Source organism: Sciurus vulgaris (genome assembly GCF_902686455.1).
Source record: "Sciurus vulgaris genome assembly, chromosome: 1".
Lineage (NCBI taxonomy): Eukaryota > Metazoa > Chordata > Mammalia > Rodentia > Sciuridae > Sciurus > Sciurus vulgaris.
Window position 1 is genome coordinate 73,439,682 of NC_136461.1, and position 21,442 is coordinate 73,461,123.

Here is a 21,442-nt window from a genome sequence, read left to right on the forward strand (position 1 = left end):
TGGCATGATTTGATAAGAAGACGGAAAAAATTAGAAGATACCAAATGGATAGAAAAAGAATAAAAATGGTAGGATTGATCTAATGTCAATTTGAAAAGGCCCAGATCTTCTTATTTAGATCAGTAATTTGATATGTAATAAAAAGAGAGGTAATACTGTTAAGGGAGATTTATATATAATATAAATTTAGATATCATATATACTGAATTGTAAAGAACATACCAACATATTTGAGTGTAATTAAATAAGATAGCATATAAAGTATTTAGTACAGTGTTTGTGAATAAAAAAGTGATGATGGTAGTGGTGACAATAGTTTCTGTTGTCATAATTGTTATAAGACTAACTTTTAAGTTGATTATAAAAGCAGGAAAAATGTTTGACTTATTTTGTATAGTTTATCTTTTAACACATTAAAATCCGCAAAGTGAAACTTTAAAATAGTTTTATCACAATCTGTCCAAATACCATGAAAAAATAATTCATGTCTCTTCTAAGTACTATGAGTAGAGAACAGAGAGCAAAAATATCTAAGCAGTTAAGAAAAGAATTCTGGATTAACAGAGGACCTTTGATCAATTCTTTATTTTATCATTTTTAACTATGTGATTCTGAAAAAGTCTTTTAACATCTCTAAACCTCATTTTCCCACGTAATCTATCTTCAAGGAATAGTGCAAAGCTCAAAGGATAACATGTAAGATGATTTTAATATTATAGATAATTATACATAGATAATATATAGCTGCCATTTTTTCACATCTGTTTCTTACTGTGGCAAAATAACCGAGAAAAACAACAAAAGGGAAAAAAGATTTTATTTTGGCTCATGGTTTCAATCCATGATAAACTACTCTCCATTGCTATGGGCCTGTGGTGAGGCAGAGCATTTTAGTAGAGAGGACATGGTAGAGCAGATCTGCTCACCTCATGACAGCCAGAAAGAGGAAAGAGAATGACAGAGAGAAAGGAAGAGGCCAGAAATAAGATATACCTTCAAGGGCATACCCCCTAACCTACTTCCTCTAATTAAGTCCCCCCTCTTTCAATTTCCACGAACACCCAAAACTCTATTCAATTATGAATCCACAAATGAATTAACCCATTGATGAGATCATAGCCTTTATGATGTAATCACTTCCAAAAGCCCCACCTCTGAACATTGCTGAAGACCACGTCTTCAAAACATGAGCCTTTGGAAGACATTCCAGATCCAAATTATAATAGGGAATTATAAAATTATCCAACAGGATTCTATTGAATTAATAAACAATTTAAGAAAACTGGAAAAATAGTGAATGAAATTATTACTGGGCCCTTTATTTGTACATTTCTTTACATGGTAAAATCTGCAATGTTTCATTGCTTTAAAATGTACATTTGTAATAGATTAGGATCCTTAAAAATATATTTGAAAAACACTTGTATTCATTTTTTTATAATCAAGATTTTATTCAGGTGTATTCTAGAAACATGGTTATGAAAACTTGATTTTTATCCTCATAACTATAAAACACAGTGCAGCCTTTGACACCTCACCCTAGGAAATGCTTTCAAGTAGCAATAAAAACAGGACAAGTGGAAAGCAGGTGGATAATTATCTATAGTAACTTAGCCAGAACAACCTGAGGATACTTGTCTGGACCAGTCTTTTCATCTGTTAAATAGCAAGGTATTCCATGATGTCAAAATTTCCTCCCATCTCTTAAAGTATTATATTATCCAGTAAATTCACTTTCTTTTAATTTAAAAAAAAATCTGGAAATATAAGAAGCTGTAGTAAACCAGCCTCTAAATTAACAGCAAAGGCAGGCATTTTAGAAACCTCTAGAACTGAGCTTAAGCTTCTAAGACATCTCTTAGTGTAGGAGTAGGGTGAATAGTGCTACCATTGGTGTTCCAAGCTGCTCACATATTTTCTGTGACATTTTAGCTCCCTCAAAGGCAACAAGGGGTTCCTCCACTAATATAGTAAATGGGTTAGAAGTATTAAATTTAGAGTTATTTTTAACTGTAAATTTTCCTTTACATTCTTAAGTATCCTGTGATACACAAAGTAGCAAAAAATTAAACTTTGTTGAGTGAGATGGACTATGCATGACAACAACAAAAGCAAAAATATATCCATATTTTAATGAGAACATAAACACAAAATCAGATTATATTGCTCTATAATGAACCTCAAGAAAGAAGAATCAAGTTACCTGTCTTCCTTTAACACCCTTCTTTCCACGGATCCCAGGAATGCCCTAGAATATAGAAAAGTCAAAATTTATGTTGGGACTAATGACACGTTAACTAACTCAGGCTGATTCCTTACTCCCTGGCGAGTGAGCAAGGCCTCAAAGGCAGTTTCAATAGTTAATGACGATAAATTGGACCACCATCAGGGATTGGTTAACAACAGTTCCCACAACGTGATCAGCTGGTGCTTGCCATGTAGTCCTATGGGACTCTCACCTGCGTGAACCCCGGTGCCTAGCTGACCTTTAAGCTGATTGGTTCCCGCCTAGCCCCCACCCTACATAAAAGCTGGGTGATTTCCTCAATAAATGAGATTCCTGCTGTGCCTCATGTGCTGGCAGACCTCCTGGCTCTGGTGTGTTTCCTTTGCCACCGACACTCATCATCCTGCTCGGCCCCATATTCTCCTCAGGCGGGCCCTGAGGAGGTACATCGGACCTTGTTGCCCAACAGGGAGCAACAAATTTATATTTTCTGAATGAATTAAATACTACAAGTTTTTTTTTTTTTTTTATCAAATATCAATTAACGAAGTATGTCAAAGATAGAAACAAATTGTCAAGTAAACTAGTGTGAAAAGCTTCAATATATTCACTTAACTGAAGCAGCCCCTGTCCTTCAAAATAGACACCTGATTGGATTTAGGAATCACACCATCTGTATCTCCAAATGAGATCCTGACGTACCCTGATGATAGTTATTTATTCAGAAGTACGCACACCACCAATAATGGTACAACCAAACAGGAAGATCTTATTTTCCTATCCAAACAAGATGTCCTCCTCTGTTTCCTTCTCCTCAGTTAGATATAAACAAAGGTAATTTAACCCTTACAATGACAATCCTGCAATTATTTGGGAAACTGGTCTTAGGATAATGCCAACACCGAGAAAGGCAGGACAGAGAAGGGTGGCATCACTGTGTTCAAGATCATCTTGTACCTCGATCCCACCTAACCTCTGGATTTCTTGTCATGTGAGAGGCAGTAGAGTATACCCCTTAAGCAGTCAGGTTTTGGAACCAGAATATGAGTTAAAGGCTAAATTCTGAATATGATTCTGTAATTTAAAATTTGTAACAATATGCTAGTATCATTTAATTTTATTTTTTCAATCCTTGCTGAGTAAAAATGAAAGAATGCAAATAGAAATAATTGGACTAAATAGAACCCTGAAAATTAGATATGGTGAAGTTGCAGTGTCAGAACTCAGTATCTTGATTGTTTTAAATATAACAAATGAGTTTATAAAGATTCTATCTTTACTCATGAGTACCTACATTTATAAGCAACAATGTTCAATGATTAAATTTAACACAAATATATCTCCTAATGCTTAATTCTGTACTACACATTATACTACAAAATATGCCTGTTAAGAATTTATATTCAAATTAAAGACTAACAAATTATAAAATTTTCATATTTATATATTTTAACATGTATTTTTAAAAAATTAGATTTAAAATATCTATATATGTTCATATCTTGTGACTTCCTTATAAAACTCAGTAAGATTTAAGAAAATGTAATTATATTTCTTGCAGCTGATGTTGATTTTTCTTAAATCTGAATGCTCTCTCAGTAAGATTACCTCCCTGATATCTGAGTTTATAATCTCCATTGTACATTATCATTAGTAGATAACATTAGAAGTAAAATTTACAGGAAACTTACCCTTTCTCCTTCAGGTCCCACTAGTCCTACTTCTCCAGGAGAGCCAATGAAACCCTTAAAACATGAAAATAATCTTTGTATTATTTCATTTCTATATTTACTCCATAAATATATCTAAACAGAAGTACTTTCAACTTTATTTATAGTAGTATAAAAGTGTAAGATTTAAAAATATGAAAGTATGAATATTTTTCCCTCACTTAATTGCTTGTCTTCCAGAAGTTACAGGTCAATCTTTTCATTAAAAAAAATGTAGGAAACTGAAGATATAGAAGTTAATAAAAATAAAAAGACCAAAGTCTGTCCTCCATTGAATTTTATGGTAGGCAGAAAATACATGTACATAGTTAACTAAAATGTAAGGCAGAAGGTAGGGATCAAAAGACTGTAAGTAAAGAGGAAGAGGAGATCTATGACAATAAGATAGGAGGTAAGGCAATCAAGGAAGGATTCAAAGGAGGCAGGTACTTCAGATAGGTCTAGAAAGTACGTAAAATCTTAATAAATACAGGATGGTGACAGCAGAAGATTGCTCCAAGAAACAGCAATTAGAGTGAGCAGAGACATAGCAGAGGGTCTTTGCTAATGGTAACAAACACAGAGTGTTTGTAAATGGTAATTGATTGCAATTTTTGTGTATAATGCTTCAAAGAAGACCAAAGATCCATCCTGACCTCATGAAGTTTTTAATATGGTTTAAGGAATACAAGATACATATAAATAACAACACAAGGTACTATATCTTAACATACCTTAGTTATATTATTCCTGTAGCAGATAATCTATTTCATCAATTTTATAATGTATGCTATAGGTAGTTTGGGGACAGAAGAGTCTTAAATTTCAAGCTAAAAATTTCAGACCTTATATTTTAGACAAATGAAAGCTAGTGACTTTCTGAGATTAGTGCTCTAATGTCAAAAAGTATTTCTAAAATTTTAATCTGTTCATTAACACAGAATGTATCCAGGACAGGAAACACTGAATGTAGGAAAGATTGTTAGAATGCTCTTGCTCTTTCAATGAGCTATGTTTGAAGAATAAAGTGTCTAGATTCAATGAGCATCACTGCCTTCAAAAAGTACAACTCAATAGAAAAGGGGATCATACAAATAAATAATTATATTGTCATGATAATTGTTACATGATTATGTAACAGGTGATATGATAAGTACAAGACACAATGAAAACTATGGAAGCAGAATGACCAACTATGTCCAAAGAGAAAATTAAGGTTGCTTTACTAAGGAGGCAACATATACGCAGAGTCTTGAAGAAATGGAAAGGAATGGCTAACATAATATGCTAACAATCAATAGACCGGAATGAAATGACACAGCATGTATACAACTTGCAACTAGTTAGTTCTATGTGGCTGGTGGGCAAAAGGTTAGATCGGAAAAGGTAATCATGGTCCCATCAGGAAAGGTCTTTTGTACATGACAGAGTGTTTGAAATTTATAATGTGAGTAAATTAAAAAAAGGTATAGTTTTTATATAACCAAATTGCAATTTTTAAAAGTCACTTGGATTTCAGTGGTCAACAGGTGTTATCTGACGTTAAGGATCAAGGCAAAGATGACTTTAAGGTTTATGGCTAGATTAACCCACAAATGGTAAGCACTAAAGAAATACAAAAAGCAAATAGGAAAGCTGGTTTGGTAAAAAAAAGATGAGCTTTGTTACTCATTTTGGGTTTGTGGTTATACTGGAACATTCAAGTGTAATTATCTTAACAAAAAATTAGAGACATACAACTCATAGAAAGAGTTAGAAAGAGTCCATAGAGATAGAAAAGATTTGAAGAACACATATATCTGAAGCCTAGAAAGGTAGATTAGAACTCTGAGGAGAAAACAAAGAGAATAATTATTGCTGATTAGAGAGAGGATGAAATGCAGACGGGAGAAGAATGGTTATAGGATACAGAGGAAAGACAAGGTACAAAAGAACTTGAAGTAGACACAGGAGGCCATTTTGGCTAGGTTCTAAATAAAGCCTACTTATTCTGAACTAGAGAATGGGTGACTTCAGAGTAAATATTCCACAATGATAAACACTAAAGAATTCAAGCATTAAATAAGTAAATGTCATTTGTACACTCATACATTATTCACAACAGTTACAATACTCACAGTATTATTCACAACAGTTATAATATTCACAGCATTATTCACACAGTCAGCATTATTCACAATAGTCAAAAGGTGGAAGCTACCCAAATGTTCATCAACAAATGAACAGATAAACAAAATGTGATACACACATACAATGGAACACTGTGTTTCAGTCTCAAAAAGGAAGCAATTCTGACACATGCCACAAGGTAGATGAACCTTAATGACCATTATGCTAAATGAAACAAGCCAGTCAAAAGGACAGCTATTATATGATTCTGCTTATATCAGGGACCTGAAGTAGTCAAATTTATAGGGACAACAAACAATGCCAGGGGTTTGAGTTGGGGTGGGGGTAGGTTTTTTTTTTTTATTGTAAACAAATGGGATACATGTTGTTTCTCTGTTTGTACATGGCGTGAAGGTAGGTATTTTTAATGGGTTCAGAATTTCAATTTGAGAAGTACAACGGTTCTGAGATGGATGGTGGTGATGGCTAACCAACAATGTGAGTGTATTTCATGTCATTGTCCACTTAAAAATGGTTAAAATGGTAAACTTTATGTTGTGTTTATTTTACCATAATTTAAAAAACTAAAAAAAGGTAAATATCTTAGGAATCATTTCTAAGTAGCCTGGAATAAGAATTTTACCAGGGATTCAGTTCCTGAGAGAGAAAGTTAATGTGTGTTGTCAAAGCAAGAGGAACATTTTTTTTTTAAATAAGGGAAAACACACATAAGATTCTCTTATGTGCCAGAGATTGTATGAAGGAGAGAAAAATAGTAGGAAAAATTAGTTCTTTCTATTTAACTTTAACAAAATAAAACATCTATAATTTGCTTACTTGACAGTCAAGCAGCTGGAGAATGGGGAATGTTTCTTTTAAAATGAACAGGAAAGCACTTGGGATTATCATGACGAAATCTGTTCACTTTCAGAATTATCAGTTACAGTTGACTTCGAGTGTAAACAGATAACTTTAATTTTAATGTACGTTTGTTTTGGTTATAAATAAAAGAAACAGACACCCTAATGGATGTATACTTATCAGTGAACTTTTAAATAATGAACTGAGAACACAGAGTTGAAAAGTCAGACTTCTGTTCAACATACCCTATGCAGGGTATAAATATAAAATTTAATAATTAAACATTTTAAAGGGGACAATGCTATGAGTAATTTCTTAGGTGTTTCATAAAGGTTTCTTGATAATCATTATGCTTATCTGATTCTAACAAGTAAAATGTTGGCTGTACCCACCAAAGAAATCACTCAAAGTTGTGGTTATTATCAAAATACCACCACTAAACTAGAGGTGTAAAGCAACAAGTAACATATTTTTTTTTCACTTATGTTTTTTAAAAATCTTTTTTTTTTAATTAAAAAAAAACTGCTACAGTTTGAATCTTAAATGTCCTCAAAAGTTCATGTGTTAAGACTTGGTCCTTGGATGGTGTTATGAGGAGGTGGTGGAACTTTTCAAAGGTAGAGCCTAGTGAGAGAACCTCAAGTCACTGGGAGGCATGGGGATTGTAGGACCCTGTCCCATTACATAATGCCATGACATACAGACTCACCTCACCACAGGCCAAAGTGATGGGGCCAACTGATCATGGACTAAAACATCCACGACTGTGAGCCAAAATAAACCTTTTTTCTCTTTGTAAGTTGATTATCTCAGGTGTTTTATTATAATAACAGAAAGCTAAAAGAATAACAATACATATTTTTTTATTTGGGGTTAAAGCCTGTAGATCGAGTGACAATTTTGTGTCACTAGCAGAATCACTGTCTTACATACGTCTACTTTTTGAGGTACTTTTCATATTATTACCCCAAGAAATGCCAAGGGAGGATTTAAAATGTTATGGTCGGGCTTGGGATACAGATCAGTTGGTAGAGTGCTTGCCTCACAAGCATAAGACCCTGGATTCAATCCCCAGCACCAAAACAATAAAATAAAAAACAAAAAACTAAAAATAAAATGTTATGGTCTGTTTTAAATGTTTACATTTAATGTAGTAATTCTCTTCATAACAACAATACAGTCATATAACTGTGCCAGTCAAAAGATAGTATATTACATAATTAACAAAAATGTTCATTCACAATGAATAACATGTAGTACTGCCCAGCAACAGGAAACAAATTAAAAGAAAAAAGTTATAATCCTGTGAGTATGTTACTATGATTTTTGACTTTTTAACCAGATTTGAAGTTTACATCAAAAGTCTACACTTGAGACCCTTAATAAATGTGAAATGCCCTCCAGATTTCGTCTACATTCTTGAAGAAAAAATTTTCAAGATAAAATAAAATATAAATTGTGGAAATTTCTTCATAATGTATGAATTTCTATATAAATTATATTTAGCCATTATTTTGCTATAGTTTCCTAAAATGACTGATTACATACTTAAATCAATAAGAAAAAAGATTAGATATGTGGTTTTAAAAGAATATTTCTATGAAGCTGACTGTCAAAACCTAAAAGTGTGATTTAAATTATTACGGCCTAAACAAGAATATTCAATACAAATTGGAAAAAAGTAATAACAAAAGAATGTACAATGCAGTATAAAAATGGTATAAAGAAGAACTTATACAGTTATATGAATCACTGAAGCAAGATGAGAAAATGCAGTAAGATTAAGGTGTACAGTGTTAAATATATCTTGTTCACTTTGGGGGTTATTAGCTCACACACAAAAGAAACTTTCAACTACAAATAAAAGAATCCAGTTATAGAATTTACATAGGAAGTACATGCCATGTGCTAGGCATTGGGCATTATTTAAGAATGCTAATCTTATTTAATTCTTAACAACTACTTGAAAGGTAAGTTCCATTATCACCAATTCCTAAGAAAAATGAAGCACAGAAGGGTTGAATGACATCTAAAGACACAAAAGTAGTAGAAGAAGGATTATCAATAAAACCATGTGACCTAACTCCAGAATGCACGTTCCCGACCACTCATTTCTTCTTGCTTCCAAATCCTAGTAGACGTGTGATTTCAGTATAATTTTTACTAAAAAATACATGACTTCCCCATTATATTTTTATATACTGCAAGAATAAAAGAAATGGTATAGTGGAAACAGCAGAGATAAAGGTAGAGATAAAGTTGTTGCTTACTAGCTCTAGTTCTAGTAAGCAATAACTGCCAAAGTCAAGCTCCTTAGCATGCTATTTTTCTCTTTATGAGATAGGGATGATAGTTTTGTTCTACTTCACAGGGCTAATGGCAAAATAAAGACAAAAATATATATAAAAGTATTTGAAGAAGTTTAATATTTTTAAAGATGCAAAGCATCATTATTTAAAAGCTTCATGCTTATTTCTAAAAGGAAGTATTGATAATAAAAGGAAAATATCTGGCTATTAAAATAATTTTTAAAAACAAAAATTTTACTTATTTTTAAATTTTTCATAGATCTAAAATCTTTGATTTTAAAGATCTTTGATTTTAAATTGCAGCACACTGCATATATCATAGCAACATATTTTTTTACTCCCTTAATGATTAAAAGTGGCTAGTCTTTGATTTAATGGTTTGGAAGTGGAATGGGATGTTCAGGATATAATAAGCTTATTTCCTTCTATATAGATATTTCCTTACTCCTGACAGTTTTTGCATTATAAACTTACTTTAGCCTTGAACTACTAAGAATCTCTTCACCTTTCACTTTTGTTAATGATGATTTTTTTAGTTTTGTGTATGTTCATATATAAACAATAGTATAAATGATTATAAAGCACATTCTAACATGTGAGACATTAGGCTAAGAACTGGAAATTAATGGAAAATAACAATGTGAAACCTATTACTATGAGATTTTTCTGTGGCATAAAAGTGAAAGCAGTAAACATATTCTTTTCAGACTAAGTTTGCATTAAATTCAAAGCTCCTAAAAATGTGTAAAAATGATAAATACTTGGTGTATTTCATTCTACTTTTTCTCAAACACACTTAACAAAATGATGAAAATGCTTACTTACTCGTACTCCTTTAGGACCTGGATTACCTTCTGGTCCAGCTAAACCCTAGCATAAACAAAAGACAGTGTCATCATACTACAATACTTTTAAAGAGTTAACAAAAAGATTAATAAAAATATAAAGAGCTATCATTTAAAAATTATAAAATTCAGACTCTCTATTCAGAAAACTCTAATGAAGATCATAATTGGGCAAGGAATTTTAGAATGGCAGTACCAGAAGTCTTTGAATATAATCTATACACAAGTATATTTTAGTTTTCTAAATATAATACACTAGTACATATTGTCAGGTAAAAATTTTTGCACTTTAGTATTTCTCATTTCTGTATTGTTTTAAAACACTCCTAGTTAACTTATTCTAAAAGATATCCCCAAACATTTTTAAAAGATAAATACACTTAAACTTTAAATCAATGTCCATATGCTGAAGTATTCATATTAATATTTTTCAGACAACAGATATCATCACTTGATCATAACATCATATATAATGTCTCCAGTTATTTTTGAAGGCATAAAAATGGAACTTATTCAAATAGATTGGTTTTTGAATTTATTATGTCCTTCATTCCTGAGGATAAAAAAAGATATAAATGTAATTTTCTACATTTAATTAGTTTATTTTAGAAATAACCAGTTCTTGAAAACCTAGGAAGGAAAACTTGCTCTTTTATTAGACTACAATAAGAAGTTAGGGAAAGTTATGAAATTAGAGGAAAATACATATGAAATGACTAAATGAGTTTTCAAAGCAGTACACAAAGAACTGAATTCAATTTAGATAAAAGTATTTGATAGTGGCATATGTAGTACTGCTATTTCCCATGTTTTCATAACCGTGTTATTAAAAAATGCTTATAATGGAGAGCCTTAATTCTTGATTTTACTTCATTTTGGTCACTGGTAGTGTTATAAAATCAGCATGTGGCTGTTTTAAGATCTTATTAGACTCATGGGCATTTTAATTTTGAAGGTTCCACTGCACAATCATATCAAAACATGCTTAAAAAGTCCACTCCCATTTCAAACAAAACTTTCTATGTAAAACCTTTATAAAATTTTTACAACTTTGATTTTGAAATTATTTCTCTGAGTAGTTAATTATTTAATAAAAGTAAACCGATTGTCATTTGAACATTAACTCTCAAAATCAGAACATACAATGTATTCACAAAGAGGAACATAAAAGGAGAAATGTAAATACAGTTACTGCACCTGCCTGCCAGGGTAACCAGGTGAACCAATATTACCAGCGGCTCCTGGAATTCCCTGAAATGAGAAATAAAATAAATAAAACAATATAACCAAATCAATGGAACCCAAAGGAAACAAATTTGGTGCATTTATAAAAACTAAGTTTGGAAAGAATTTTTCCACATTAAACTCTTGAGTCTTGAACATTACTTATCTGACTGAAATCACTGTTTGAAAGAAAATGAACCAAAATTGCTAAATAAAAATAAGCAACTATTAGTTTAGGGTCCTGAATGAGACACTATTGTTATTAATCATTATTAATAACGATAACCCTAGAATGGAAGAAATCTAGTGTTACATAAAGATGACATTTATTTGAGAGAAGGAGCTGGTGTGTTTCTCAATAATCAGTATCTTTTTGGATTGGATTCCTTCTTGTTTCCATCATACTGCAACACTCCTTAATAGTCTGAACATGAGCCCCAGAAGACTAAGGGGCAGTGAACTTCAAAGCCAATCCCTTCTTCTTTCCTAAGATAAACATGATCTTAACAGCAAGTCTGACTAAGTAAATAGATGTTAAGTAATAAATACATTTATTGTGACCTGGGTCTATCTGAAATACACAGAGTAAACTTGAATGGTGCCATGGATTGAATGTTTGGGTGGCCCCCAAATTCACATGTTAAAATCCTAATCCTAATGATCCTGACTACTGGTATTAGGAGGTGGGACTTTGGGGAGGTAATTAGGTCATGTGGGTAGAGCCTTCATGAATAGGATTCATGCTCTTATAAAAGACCAGTCAGTTAGTTATCTTTTCTAACATGTAAGGATACAGAAAGTTCGTAGTCAGTAACCTAGAAGAGGGCCCTTTCCTAAACCTGACCGTGCAGACATGCTGATGTCAGACATTCAGACTTCAGAACTGTGACCAAATCTCTGTTGTTTTTAAGGCACCCAGTATATGGCATTTTATTTTAGCAACCCCAAATTATTTAGATACATAGCAAATTCATTTGGCATTCACAACTTTGTATTCTTAATTTAAAATAAGATTTGCTCAAGGAAAGCTGATAGAGACTCCAAAGCATAAGAAAGGAAATCTGGTGCAGAACTGGGTGGAAAAGTGAGGCAAAATTCCTCTTTTGTTCTTTGCATTTTCTTTTATTGATAGATCATTCGTTCATTCATCAGTCTATTCACAGTTTAGGTCTATCAAATAATTCTTGAAGTAAGGAAATGCCAGAAGAACGTGTGTTCAGTTGCCTTTGTTTAACTTTAAATGATGACAACAATGGTTAAGTTTTCTAGATTCTTTATTTATGTTGTAAAATTCATTGTTTATGAAAGATACTAGCACTTTGTCCTCCAGTTCTGAGGTAGACAGAAGGGCTACCTTCAGTTTATGCACTGAAACACTAAAACTCCTAAAAATTTAGAAAATCTAGAGAAAGAATAAAACAAGGAAAAGCAAGAAGGGGATCATAGTTTCAAGTATTTTTTTCTCTATTTTTCTCAGAATACTTCTTTCAATTTTGTTTTCTCATTTCTCTTCCTCATGTCCCCATCCTTCCCTTGACCAAACAATTACAATTTACTAGGTACTTTTTATGTGCCAAACACTTTGCACCTGCTTTACATCTATGAGATAGATACTATTTTCTCTATTCCACATCTAATGAAACTAAGATACTGAGAATTTATGACAATAGCCACTTTCATGGACTATTAATAAACACTTTCTGGGGATTACAGAATAAATAAATTTGTATTTTATAACATATGATCATTTGTTCAAAAACCCTGCAAGTTTGATATTATAATTCATATAATAAAGATGAGAAAACATGAGACATGAAGTGTCAAAGTCATCAGTGGAAAGACACTCAGCTAGTCAGTGGGAAGTGAGAATCTAAATCAGTAATTCTGATTCCAGAGACTACTGTGCAAGGCTGCCTCCCTTCTTTGAGTGTGAAATGCAAATAATTTCTAATAACACTCTAAGTAAAACCTCTTAATTATGAGAGATTTGTTCCACCATCTTTATAACTGACTTCCTTTATGTTCCATCCAATTACAAAATATACAGGCCTATATCTAGACAGTCACAAAACCTTATATTGGGGTATGCAAATAGAAAGTAGTGGAACAAATTTAAAAGGCTGCCTTTATTCTGTAGATTGCTATTGATCTGGCTAAGGCCAATCACCAGCCCTTTTCCATTCCTTTCCTAGCCAAATTAGGTTAACTAACTTCAATAAAAGGCAAACTGGTAATGAGACATAAATGAAAACTGATTTGGAATGGATTTTCACATGTAGGCTCTAACACATTCCAGCTGCACAGAGGAAAAAACACAAAAGAATTCCACTTCATGCCTATGTTCTGCTATACTAGAACAGCATTAAAGAGAAAACAAGGAAGCTTTCAGCAGTCTTTATAGGGCATAAACATATTCCAAGCTAACCACACCCTAAAATCACTACAACAACCATAGAAACTCAAAAATTTACTGTGACTCAGTTCACTCTGCACTTAAAAAGAGATTTTTTACAAATAGTATTTTTCATATCTGTAGATTGGATGGAAGAACAGAAATACAGTAGTATTACTAGTCCCTTGAGAAACAGGATTAGGAAATTAGGAAACCTACTATTAGAATACCTATGTTCAGTTGGTCAGCTTTCATTCAGAATTCCAGCACTGCTTTGTATCTCGATTTTCTCATTAATAAAATAGAATAACAACTATATCATAAAATTATTATGTAGAAAAAATGGAACAATTATAGGAATACCTTTAAAAGTGGAGGTAACTGCAATAACTCTTCAGTGTTGCTGCATATTAAATTAGTTAACATGTAAAATATTGAATAAATAATTATACTACTATAAGTTGTCATTTGTGGTAGTACCATCTAGCAAATAACAGGGGCTCAACAGCTCTTATTACTAGAACTCACAAAAATGATATACCAAATGTTTGCTGACCAATTTATTTACAAATTTTCCAGAAATGAATATCTTCTAGCAAATCAGTTATGCTTCTTTTATAGTCCATGGTATTTTCATGGTTAAAATACAAAATTATTTCAGTTGTTCCTCAAAGTTACTTGAATTTTGACTCTTCTTTTTCAGAAAAAATAGAAAGCAAGAACTGATTCCAAAATATATTTTATAACGTTTAAAATGTATTTCAGACTCTTCTAAAAAGTATCCTACTATGAGAGTAATGACATATATATGAACAGAATTAGGTCCTGGAGCAATTGTGAGAGAACAGGTCAATATTGATACATGGTCAATTTTTCACTGATTTATGAAATATCAGGTTTCCTTCATTGGAATTCACACATTTCTGCCAAAACAGTATTCTAGGGATTTTCTTTTTCTCCCCAGGGACTAATTCGTACCACCCTTCTCATATTTTTTCTGCATTAATGTTTAAATGCTTTTCAGCACTTGTTTGATCTTTAGGAAATTGAGATGGCACCTGTAGCAGATACATATATTGGTTTGCTTGCCACGTCTAGTAATTGCCATGTCAAGTAATCTTGAAAAATTGTGTTTCAAGGACTGGACAGTGTACTGTTCCACTTAACATGAATGAATGAGAAACTTGGCTTTGTTTCTTAATTTGGATCTTTCCCTCAAGGAATAACCATCACTTTTCTTCCTGAACTTCCCTTTAGGGGTTCCTGAGGCTCTTTGCTGAATCTTTAAATTCTATCCATCACCTTAATTAGTTTCTACATTCTACCTTTCTCATTCTTTTAATCATACAGCTTAGTATACTCTATACTGAAAACAAGAGATAGAACTCTGTTTTATTCTATGACATGATGGTATATTATTTTCTGGTGGGAGAGAGAAGGAAAAACACAATCAAAAATTGTACAGTTACAAAATTATTTTGGCTTTTAAACAGTGTGCATGTATATTATGGACAAAATAGGTACCATTCTAATTTGAATGGTTATTAAAATTTATTTGCATTTTCTTATGCAGGGTTCAGGGAATTAACAGTTATGAATTAGGCTTTAGTGAACAGATAAGGCCCTGAAATTGTACAAAAAATCAGGGATATGTATATATCCTGGAAAGGGTTTGGGCCATTTATAAGATTCTCAAAGAGATCTGTGAACCACATAAATTTAAGAACTATTGTTCTGAAACATAATAGGTAAATAGTGAAAATGAGTAATAGTGAAATATTAAATGTTTTTGGAAAAAAATCTACAACTAATCAGTTAAAAGGTTGTCTTATACTAAATAGAGCCAAATCACTGAGAATAAAAATGAAAAGGTAGAGAGAAATTATCTCTCAGTAGAGTCCCTTAAAATGTATCTTTTACTGGAGAAGATATAAGCCTTATAAAGGAGAAACTTACTTGTTCACCACGGAGTCCTGGGAGTCCTGGGTATCCTTTAAGACCCTACAAGAAAAAAGGTGAAGACATACTATGAACAAAGTAAATGTATATATGCCAGATGACTACACATAAGTTCTATGCTTCTCTTTACTGCAACTTTTCAATTCCCTCATTGATACAAATTTAATTCTATTTCTTATTAAATTTAACTTTTTATTTAATAAGAACTTATTTTATTAGATAGTAAATTAATGCTTATTTCAATTGTTAATTAATTCTGAGTGTTACTTGAATGATTTTTTATTACCAACTAAAATGGCAGCTTAGAATTTAATAGAGAATAAAGCATGGTATCTTTTAGAAAAGACTTATACCTGGCAATGGAATTGCTAAGTTTTCTGAGGCTTTTTGTTCAATAATGCTGAGATAGAAAGGCCTCAGATGTAATTTGTTTGTAATTATTGAAAAACTGGATCATATCCAGGCAGTTTCTTTAATCCATTAAATCATTATCATAGCACTTCATGAATGAGCTAACACAAATGAAAGTGGCTACTTACAGGTTTATCAAAAACCTATAAAGCCATCTAAAAATATCAGCAACAAAAATGTTTTCCAAGTAATAGAAGCAAAATCAAACAGATAATATCCTTCTTCCTCAGAAAGAGGAAGAAAATGGAAAAGATGGCAAGAAGGAAAAAAAAGACAAATTCAGTACTTATTTATATGGTTTTATGGTTTTAATCAATAATCAGAGAATTTACCTACTGTCTCTCAGATTTTGACTCACATAAAAGAGAAAGAAGCTCCTTTTCTAAAGAGTCTCATAGATGCACCAATAAAAAATGAACAAACTAAACTTATATACACCAAAAGACTACACATGAGTACAATAAAAAAATTTTTTTTAAGAATTTCATAGAATTTTTAAAAAGATGTACCTCAAAAGTCTGAAATAAATCATGGTTTACAAATGTCAAAAATGTCCATTAGCATTCTATACACAAGAAAAGTTTTGGGGGTTGCAGAATATATAGTTAAATGAAGTGAAAGAATTATTTAGAATTAATCACTGATGTTTTGTCAGAAAAGATGAGTTTGGATTAATGGGTTAGAGAAAGAAAAGAGGCTTTGATTAGCCCATGGGTAAATGAATAAACAAGCTTATTTGAAAAATAAGGGAATGATTTCAGAAGATTACAGTAAAATATTTAAGTAGGGAGGTCTCTTGGGAACTACTAGGGTTTCGATGTGGTTTGTCCTTGTCAAAACTGATGTTGAAAATTGATTCCCAATGTAACAATGCTGAGAGTTGATGGGGACTTTAAGACATGATTTGATTCTTAACAGGGGTAAATGCCTTTCTCCCAGGAGTGAGTTCTAACTCTCAAGGGACTGGAATAGCCATTGCAAGAAGATACTTTTTTTTTCTAACAATGTGTTTTGCCTCTTTCACCTGCCCATTTGCTCATCCACTTTCTACCATGAGTTGAATCAGCATGTGGCCCTCACCAAACATCAGCAGACATTAGCACCATGTTCTTGAACTTTCCAGCATCCAAAATCATAAGCCAAAATAAACCTCTCTTCCTTATAAATTACTCAGTCTCAGATATTGTTTTGGCTAACAAAGTGGACTATGACAGAAACCCAAGAAAAAGAGTAAGAAAAATAAAGAGAGTTGGGAGGGGAAAAAAGCTTTAATACTTGTTGTATGTAAGTAAAAAGGAAGTAGAAGAAGAAAAAACTAGAGGGAATAGGAAAAACTATATTCTTTGGGAGTCAGTTCCTTTGTGATTAGGCTATTAGAAAGAGATCAACAAATCAGTAGCCATGAGAAAGAAGAGGAAAAAGGAAAGGAACTAATAAATGAACTTCACTGAGCTACTAAGTGCCAGACATTTTGTCATTTCCAAATACCTCAGTTAATCGTTACAACAATCTTATAAAATGAGTATTGTTCCCATTTTTACAGACAAAGAAGCTGAGCTTGGACCAAACTCTCATAGAATCATATCATTTTGATAGATTTATCACAAATTGAGTAACCTGCCTTTCTAGATAGTTGCTTTATATGTTTCTAATAGTCTCATATTAAGTTGGAACCTGTTCTTATTCTCATCAAACTCATTCACCTAAAGAAGTATACTCCACGAAATTGAAAGAAAAGGAACATTCCCTAAAACATTCTATAAAGCCAGTATAACCCTGATACCAAAACCAGGAAAGGATTCATCTAGGAAAGAAAACATTAGACAAATATCCCTGATGAACACAGAAGTAAAAATTCCTAACAGAATATTAGCAAACCACATTCAAAAACATAAATTAAGGACTCCAGTGCTGTGCCACCCAGGCCCAGCCCACCCACATGGAACTCCAGCACCACCATGCCATGCTGCAGCTCCCCATCTACCAACACGTGGGGACACTTCTTCCTGCCATCATGGATTGTCTCCTACCAAGATGCTGCCATATTTAGTTGGGGAAGTGCCCATCCTGGGACACCGAATTATCAAAGACCTTTCATGAATCAGGCTACTGAAGACTGGGAGGTTTGAATAGTATATTAGAGTTTTATAGTAGATTTGTAAATTATTATTATTCCTATTTTTATTTTTTATTATTTTTCTCACTCTGTTTTCCTTTTATTTGTTTCCTTAGAGTCTCATTCTCCCTTTTCCATGCTAACAACCAACTTATTTTGATTTAACTTTCACTCTTCCGATGATCTATTACCACTATATACTCACTTCTTATCTCATTAACATTACATCCTACACACCTCCCCATCCTCTTTGTTCACAATTAGAAATTGTAGAACTTATCACAAACCTATTATTTAGGCAATAGATAACTGACCTCATCATCTCTGTTTATTACAACAATACTATTAATGTCTTAATAGAGGCAATTTGGTTTAAGGCTACATATTGTTTGTATTGTGTGCTAATATTGATCTCCCCTTAAAGGTGCAGCATTGGAAAACTGCAGGGACACTATAAACTTAAAGGGGGCAAACTGAACTACTTCAGATCTACACTGCTAGCGAGGAAGATGCATGAACAACATGAAAAAACAAGGGAAGAAAGTACCCCAAACAAACCAAGATGCTACATTAATAGAATTGATTGACAGCACTTAGAAGAAATGTCAGAAAGGGAGTTCAGCACATATATAATTGAAATGATCCATGAAATAAAGGATGATATATGAGAGCAAATGCAGGCAATGTATGAACACTCCAATAAACAGTTAAAAGAGAAAGTGAAGGAAGGAAAAGTTCATTTCAATAATGAGATAGAGATGAAAAACAAATAGAAATCCTTGAAATGAAGGAAACAATAAACCAAATGAAAAACTCAGTAGAAAGCATCACCAACAGACTAGATTACTTGGGAGACAGATGCTCAGACAATGAAGACAAAATATTTAATCTTGAAAATAAAGTTGGTCACATAAAAAAGATGGTAAGAAATCATGAACAAAACCTCCAAGAATTATGGGGTAACATGAAAAGAACAAATTTAAGAATTATTGGTATTGAGAAAGGCACAAAGATACAAACCAAACAAATGAACAATCTACTCAATGAAACATCAGAAAATGTTCCAAACCTGAAGAATGAAATGGAAAATCAAACACAAGAGGCTTACAGAACACCAAATACACAAAATTACAACAGAGCCACACCAAGGGACATTATAATGAAAATGCCCAACATACAAAATAAAGATAGACTCTTAAAGGCCATGAGACAAAAGTATCAGATCACAAGTAGGGGGAGACTAATACAGATATCACCAGATTTCTCAGTCCAGACTCTAAAAGCTAGGAGGGCCCGGAAAAACATATTTCAAACTCTGAAGGAACATGGATGCCAAACAAGAATACTATACCATACTATACTCAGCAAAACTAACCTTCAGATTTGATGACAAAATAAAGTCCTTCCATGATAAATGAAAGTTAAAAGAATTTACACATAGAAAGTCTGCACTATAGTACATTCTCAGTCAAATAGACCATGAGGAGGAAATGAAAAACAACAATGAAAATCAGTAAAGGGAGGAATTACCTTAAAGGAAAGACCAAAGGAGAAACCAAGTCAAGTTAAAACCCAAAAATAAGCCCAAATGACTGGGAATACAAATTATATCGCAATAATAACCCTGACTGTTAATGGCCTAAACTCATTAATCCAAAGACATAGAGTGGCAGATTGGATTTTATAAAAAAGACCCAACAGAGTGAACTCGGACAACTGGGAGCGCCGTAAAGGAGGCCGCTCGGCACAGCGCTGGGACTCGGAGCCACTGGGGCTCCGGCGGCTGCCCAGGGGAGGAGAGGGGAGGAGAGGCGAGGAGAGCTGTGTGGACTCAGGACACCGGGGCCTGCCCTGAGGAGGAGGAGGAGGAGCGTGGCCGTGTGGATTCGGAGTGACTGCACCAGAGCTACAGGTGGTTGCCAGAGGAGAAGCTCCGCGGCGAGCTGTTTGGACTCAGAACGACGCTTCTGAACACCGGGGCCTGCTCTGAGGACGAGGAGGAGAAGGAGCGGGGCCGCTTGGATTCGGATTGACTACACCAGAGCTACAGGCGGTTGCCAGAGGAGAAGCCGCACAGCGAGCTGTTTGGACTCGGACCACTTCTGAGCACCGGGGCCTGCCCGGAGGAGGAGGAGGAGGAGGAGGAATGCGGCGGGTCGTTTGGACTCGCAGTGACTGCATTAGGGCTCCAGGCGGCTGCTCAGAGGAGAAGGCGAGTGGTGAGTTGTTTGGACTTAAAGTGACAGCGCCTGAACACAGGGGGGCTGCCTAGAGGAGAAGCGTGGTGGGTCGCTTGGTCTTGGGTGGCCGCACCAGAGCTCCGGGCGGTTGCCCAGAGGACCCCTGCTGCGGGTCACGTGGATTCAGAGCCACTCAGAGCGACCGCTCCTGAACACTTGGGGGGTTATCTGGAGAAAGAGGAGGAACGGGGAGGGTCACTTCGACTCGGAGTGATTGATTGCCCAGGGCTACGGGTGGTTGGTGGGAGGTGGAGGCACGCAGTGAGTTTCTTGGACTCCTAGTGACCTCACCGGAATACTGGGCGGCTGTCTGGAGGAAGAGGCATGTGGCGGGTCTCTGGGTCTCAGAGCGATTGTACGGGGCCCCAGGTGGCTGCTCAGAGGAGGGGCTGCATAGCCAGGCAATTAGGTGCAGAGCAGGGTTCCAGGATCTAGGAGGCTTCTTGGTGGAAGAGCTGCACAGAGACAAGCTTAGGGTGGAGCGAAGGTTCCAGGCCTGCGGGCAGATTCTCTGAGGAGGGGCAGCCTAAGGAGATTCATCTGCGAAGGGTGAGGCTCCCAGGCCCAGGAGGTAGGGCCGGGCCCCTGGGAACGTTGCAGAGGAAGGCAGCCCAGCCCAGGCAGTAGCTGTAAATTGAGGGGAACCTCTAGGAGGGAACTGACCAGTGAGACCTCCCCACCGGGTGAGTCTTCCCTGCCGGGTGAGGTTTCCCCACAAGGACGGTAAAACCAGAGACTCAGGCCCAAACAGGCCTTGCCTCAGCCCGCAGCCTAGGTCCCCTTTGGATGACCATTGGTCAACAAGTGGAGGCACCTCTGCCCACTAGCAGGGAATATACCCCACCTGAAGGCCACCACTCCTAGAGAGGCAGCTTCCTTGTGGAGCACCGCATTATCAACTTCCTCCAAGACTTCAGCCTACTGAAGCCTAAGGGGGAATATATATAGAAATCTTCAGGGACATTGTAAGTCAATAGAGGAAATCTGTAATATCTCAGCGGTCCACTAATACCTCAACAATATCAGAAAACAAGGAAAGA

At 34.5% G+C, this 21,442-nt stretch overlaps 1 protein-coding gene across 6 annotated transcripts in view; it reads right to left on the bottom strand.

Annotated features, from left to right (window-relative positions):
- Positions 1-21,442, bottom strand: part of COL24A1 (collagen type XXIV alpha 1 chain) — a 375,093-nt gene that overhangs the window by 267,593 nt on the left and 86,058 nt on the right. For all 6 annotated transcript variants that reach the window (XM_079139420.1, XM_079139419.1, XM_079139418.1 and 3 more), the window contains 5 exons: positions 15,633-15,677; positions 11,258-11,311; positions 10,041-10,085; positions 3,919-3,972; positions 2,204-2,248 (listed from right to left, as the gene is read on the bottom strand). In XM_079139420.1, the coding sequence (XP_078995546.1) occupies positions 2,204-2,248; positions 3,919-3,972; positions 10,041-10,085; positions 11,258-11,311; positions 15,633-15,677 (243 nt within the window). The remainder of the gene's footprint in view (positions 1-2,203; positions 2,249-3,918; positions 3,973-10,040; positions 10,086-11,257; positions 11,312-15,632; positions 15,678-21,442) is intronic.